The sequence below is a fragment of the Rhagoletis zephyria genome, unplaced genomic scaffold (genome assembly GCF_001687245.7).
Source record: "Rhagoletis zephyria isolate East Lansing unplaced genomic scaffold, Rhagoletis_zephyria_1.1 Rzeph_scaffold_06948, whole genome shotgun sequence".
Taxonomy (NCBI): domain Eukaryota; kingdom Metazoa; phylum Arthropoda; class Insecta; order Diptera; family Tephritidae; genus Rhagoletis; species Rhagoletis zephyria.
The window spans coordinates 10,371-15,873 of record NW_016164031.1 but is presented as its reverse complement, the minus strand read 5'-3'; the positions used below and the strand labels follow the sequence as shown (position 1 = coordinate 15,873).

General features: G+C 36.8%; 1 protein-coding gene across 1 annotated transcript; it reads right to left on the bottom strand.

The window, feature by feature from the left end:
- Positions 1-3,350: 3,350 nt before the first annotated feature.
- On the bottom strand, positions 3,351-4,894 carry LOC108373689 (major royal jelly protein 3-like; the record flags this gene model as incomplete). Its single annotated transcript, XM_017629620.1, has 3 exons — positions 3,351-4,298; positions 4,360-4,547; positions 4,641-4,894. Coding segments are annotated over 3 exons (1,303 nt in total), but the record flags the coding sequence as incomplete, so codon positions are not given.
- Between the last annotated feature and the right edge of the window lie 609 nt (positions 4,895-5,503).

Genomic DNA, 5,503 nt, shown 5'->3' with positions numbered 1-5,503 from the left:
CGAAAAAATCAATTCAAAAGTCACACCAATACCAATGCACACATGTACATGGTTGGGGCGGAAATGCCCCCTAAATGTATGCTTTAATATTGATAGCGAATTAAAGAAACGTGCTAAGCAGCAGTTCAGGAATAAAATGTATGTATGTATGTACATGAATAGATTAGACTCAAACAAAGAAGAAGGTAAAGTTGAGTATGGAGAAGAAGAAAGTGATAAATACAGAAATTAAAATAAAAGTAAAGAAACCTAGATATAAAGACAAAGAGGAAGGAAAATTTAAATACCTAACCTAATAACAATGGTGGAGGTGAATATGTAAATGAAGAAAAGAATGAACATATTTAGATCAGGATAAAGGAAAAGATAAAGATGAAGACCAAGACGACGAGGAAGATGAAGATGAAGATGAAGATGAAGCTGAAGATGAAGATGAAGATGAAGATGAAGATGAAGATGAAGATGAAGATGAAGATGAAGATGAAGATGATGACATGATATCACTTGATGTGGCATCAAAGGCAACATCATTTGGCATAAAATGAACCAAAATAAATAAGATTTAGATAGAGGTGAAAAAAGGGATAAAAAGGAAATACAACTGAAGAGTGTGCGATGTTATATTGTGGTGTGTTATGCTTCATATGTTATGTTATTTATTCTTATGTTATGGTTATGTTATGTTATGCCAAGCACTAAGCTAAACTCCCCTCCACTTAACCCATTCCAACTAATGTTATTTTAGCTCATTCAACTTACATAAACTATCCTTAATTTTATAGGTTGAATTTCAACCGCTGGGCGAACACTAGTAAGAATAATTCAACAGAGAAGCATGTCCTACCCGTGACAGCTGTGTGTGGGACAGTTGTCAGAGGTAGGTTTACAGGGCTGATAAGGTTTATTTGTTTGTTGTGGTGGACGCAGGGAAGGTGCGCGGACTCGTCCATTATCTATATGCCCTTGTGTGAGCTGATTAAGTTAAGTTACATATTGACCAGTTTTGGTTTTTTATTTTATTAATCAAATGTTTACAGTTCTTTTTTTTTAATAAAAGTCTAGCACATAACCTAACCAGAACCACATAAATCCACATTTCAAACTTCTTGCAAAAATTATAAAAATCAACAACTTTTAAAAATTACACCCAAAAATTTTTAACTTTTTGTTCAGAATTTTTAGGTATGCAGTGAAAATATCAAGACGATAGGAAATCGCGTTCATTTTTAATAATTTTTTTTTGTTGACGGTGCTAAGCATTTTCTTCTGTATAAAAGCACCATTCTAAGAAAAAACGTGAGGGAATTTAACCCCTACTTGGCTTCTTATATTTTTTAATAACTAATCTTTATATATGGACCAAACTAAAAGCTCCTTTTCATATAAAAATTCCTTAGGATCCTACCCCTGACAAACGTTGTCCCACCCGGAATTTCGCATTTTTTGTTAAATAAAGCCATCATTTTTTTGTAGCTTTTGCTTTTTTTGTGTTCCTGGTTCCTGGTTTTATTATAAGACATCAAGTTCACACAGAAAAGTTTCCATAAAATATATCTGCTCCAAAAAGCAGGTTCTTTTTTTTTTGTCCCACCCGTGACAGAAGAATGGGAAAGTGCTTTTGCTATTTACAGGCGAAGATCCTGCGATTCGGATTGCAGAAGTTGTAGGAGAGTAAGTTGCCGTACATTCGCATAGCAGGTGCATTAATTCCGGCCGTTCTGTGACTAATTCGCCCCTGCCCAGCATGAGAAAACCTTTTGACCGTTTCTCGTTCCATTTTGGCCACATAGGTTTCGTAGTTATTACTGCTTGCAGGTAGCGACCGGCATGCCCAAACCCTTCCAGGGCTGCGGAATTGGAACGGACGTGCCTTCTTTTGCAAGGGTGCACCACCCTTACCAAGTGAAGAGCAGATTGCTCAGCCATCTCGTTTAGAGGTCTATAGCAGCCCGATATGGTTTCTAAGTTGATTGTGGTCGAGTCAAGCGCTTCGAGTGCCGCCTTACTGTGTGAATAGATGAAGATATTGTTACGTATGACTTCTCCTTTACCCAAAGTATCCATCGTCTCCCCCAGCATCAAGGCGACACACGCCACTAATTGTTTTCCAACAATTTTTAATTGCAGAGTATCGTTCACTGGTATTCTTCAATATCCTGAGTATGGGTAAAAGCTACTAAGGGAATTTCCCTGCCAATACATAAAGGGATTTGTGGCAGTTCGCTGCCTTTTCGGCACTTATCATTAACTGCTACTCCCTAATACTACTCCTAAAAATGGACCAGCTTGTTCATCGTGAAGGCAACAGACACTATGGGAAATGTTCTCGGTTTGACATAGTTTTCTACATACATATAAGACGTTGGTACCACGCTGCCCAATCAGTGCACAAGGACTTTGTTTTACCATCCAGCCCTGTTAAAATTTTTGTTTGTGTCTAGGCAGTAAATATTTCTAAAAGACATACACGATTATGCAGTCAGCGTGTAAATAAAAAATTGCTTGTTTATAGTGTGACCCTTGATCCTTTTCTATCCGGAAACAAGTATAGCCTATCTCGGGTACGGAATATAAGACTCCAATAATTTTATTATCTATCTTTTGAATACGTAAATGATGTCTGCGCTGTTTTGAGATCCATTGTTTTGGGTGAAATGGAATTAACGAGACCCCTTTGATAATTACTTTCGGCTCTTGAACTTAAGTAGACTGGGTAATGAACCACTACTCTTGAAGAAACTGTTCATTCTAACTGTTTCTCCGATCGAAACTTTCTACTCTACACTGTCTCTACTTGGTACTCAAATTTCTAAACCCGACCGACGATGTGATGAGAGAGGTTTGAATATGGATGTAATGAGAANACTCCGATCGAAACTTTCTTTGGTACTCAAATTTCTACACCCGACCGACGATGTGATGAGAGAGGTTTGAATATGGATGTAATGAGAAATAGGCAGGCTACTATGGACAATTTGAAACAACTCTTTGATTAAAAAAAATACTGAATGCAAAAATACAAACAGAATAACGCTAAGAAGTCCCCGTTATCAGATTCTGGGTTACGGGCCGTTATTCTTTTAAAGAAAACTATTTTTGTACAACAGAACAAAATAGGTTCCATTTCGGTGAAATAAACATACCAATATTAAAACCAGAAATCGCCCTTTCTGATGAATTGATAACCTTGGTTCCTTTTTGTTGAAGTCGGATAAAAAGATATATGTCCGAAATTTATGCTTTAACACCAAAATAATTGAAAATGCGAAATTCTATTTAGTAGTTATGTATGCAGATTAAAGTAATGTTTTATAAAATCTATGATTTTTTACTATTTTGGAACCCTTAAAACTACATTTGTACAAAGGTTAGTTTAAATATATCAAACTATTTAAGTACGTTTACTAAATAATTAAACTTATTTTTATCCAATTCAACTAACAGGGTCTACCCAGCAGCAATTCATCAGCACCACACCGCAATATCCGAAAATTAATCTCACTGTAATTAATGCTGCCGGTAAAAGCCTTTTGTATACGATTCGACAGCATCCACACCTCTTCTTTGCCACTTGGATTGGTAATCACTTTCAAACCACTAATAAATTGTAATGTAATTGGATTCTCGGCTAGCAGCAAACGATTTACCGCTACGTATGGCGTCCGAATATTCCACCCAAAGAGTCCAATAGGCGCATAGTGTCCGCACAAAAGCACGCCATTAGAAATCATTGCAGAAGCACCACATTGAATGCCGCGCCTGCCAATCAATATGTGCTTGGAAATAGCCGAGTCTAAACCGGTGCGCCAGAAAGTACTATTGTTGACCACATCTAAAGGAATTGCCACCAAAGCGTCATTTGAAAAGGAATGCAAGTAAAGCCAACGTTCGACGCCGAGTTCGCGCGGCGTTACAGTTAGACCTATAGTGCCCTCTAACAGCTCGAAGCTTTCACCAGCGATTGTATGGGTGCTAAAATCTGGATCAGGATAGGTGTATTTGTTCTCGATGCGCCACGATTTTCCATTCTGCACATCATAGACGACTATACCAAAACCATTAGAATCGGCCATATAAACGAATGTGCTTTGGCAACGTCCATGCGGTGGTGGATCCAAAACATCCACATATGGCGTGACAAAACGGCTGACGCTGCGCTTAAACAGGGCCTCAGCTAGGCGATAGCGATGCAAAAGTTTACTTGTCGCCACATCAATGACAACCACTTGCGGCAAACAGTATTGAATGTTATTTATTTCGCCGCTGTCAAGTATCCACATTCGACCACAAGGGTCAATCTGAAAATGGAGAAAGTTTATAAAGATTTCGAAACGCAAGAACAGTTAAACAAATACCCACGTGCACACGACAAACTGAGGTAAATCCATTGCAATCTCTGCCATGGGACCAATGCCAGTCATAACTGGGGTATGGCTGCAATTCTGTGCCATTAGGCCTTTTCACATTTGTTAGGTAAGCCAACGAGTAGGGCACACCAGTACCAAAGCGTGGAATGGTAACGAAGATCTTTGACCACTTATCACGCGCTGCAATAAGTAGTATACGTTAAATGTGTATACACATAAATAATCTAGTTTGGAAAATTCTATTCCAAAATAACTATTTTGTGAACTACTCACGTGAATAATATACATCCACATCAATCGGTAGCGGACTATCTGGATTATAGCGCCCATCGCGTAATGCCGCTTGCCGCTCAATTTCACTCGAAAAGCCGAATTCTAAATTTCTCGCTTCGAACACATTGATAAGATCTTTATATCGGGCGTTCTGATACTGGCTTGGGTGATGGATTGCATAGTTAGAATTGTAGATTTTTTGACAGATGCCGAAGCTAATGCAGACGAGTACAATACATATTTGAAGCAAGTACCTGAAATGGAAATAAATTATTAACAAAAGATGTAAACTTCTGTAACAATAGTTAATTTAAAAAAAGGGTTAATATATTTAATATATGATCTGCTATCGTTTAAAAAAGAAATGTATTAAATTAAATATTTATATATGTATGTAATTGTCTCATAGAAGCAGGTTTCTTGTTTAGATCAACTTTCCTTAAAACTCTTCTTGTTTCCGTCTTCACTACGGAAATTCTTGCACTTATACAAAGTTATTTATACCTATTCTACAATTTGAGCAGATATTTCGCAAGCTGGTTTATCTATACACATATGGAAACACTTTTGACTAAGGAATCAAAATTAATTAAAAATTCTAATGCAATATAAATAAAAATCTCAATTTTCATAAAGCTTACATTTCTTCTAATAATTGGACAAAAAAACCGCGCAAATAATGTTCACCACAGGCGCCGTTAAAGCGTACTAAATCTAATATTCCAATTATTTTACTTTGCAGCCAAATATTTTTTTAAGAGAAACAGGAATTACTCTTTCGATATAAATTTTAATAGGCATTACTTTTTCTCGTATCTTTAATATCATTTTTTCTTATTTTAATAAAAATTTTATGAATGTAA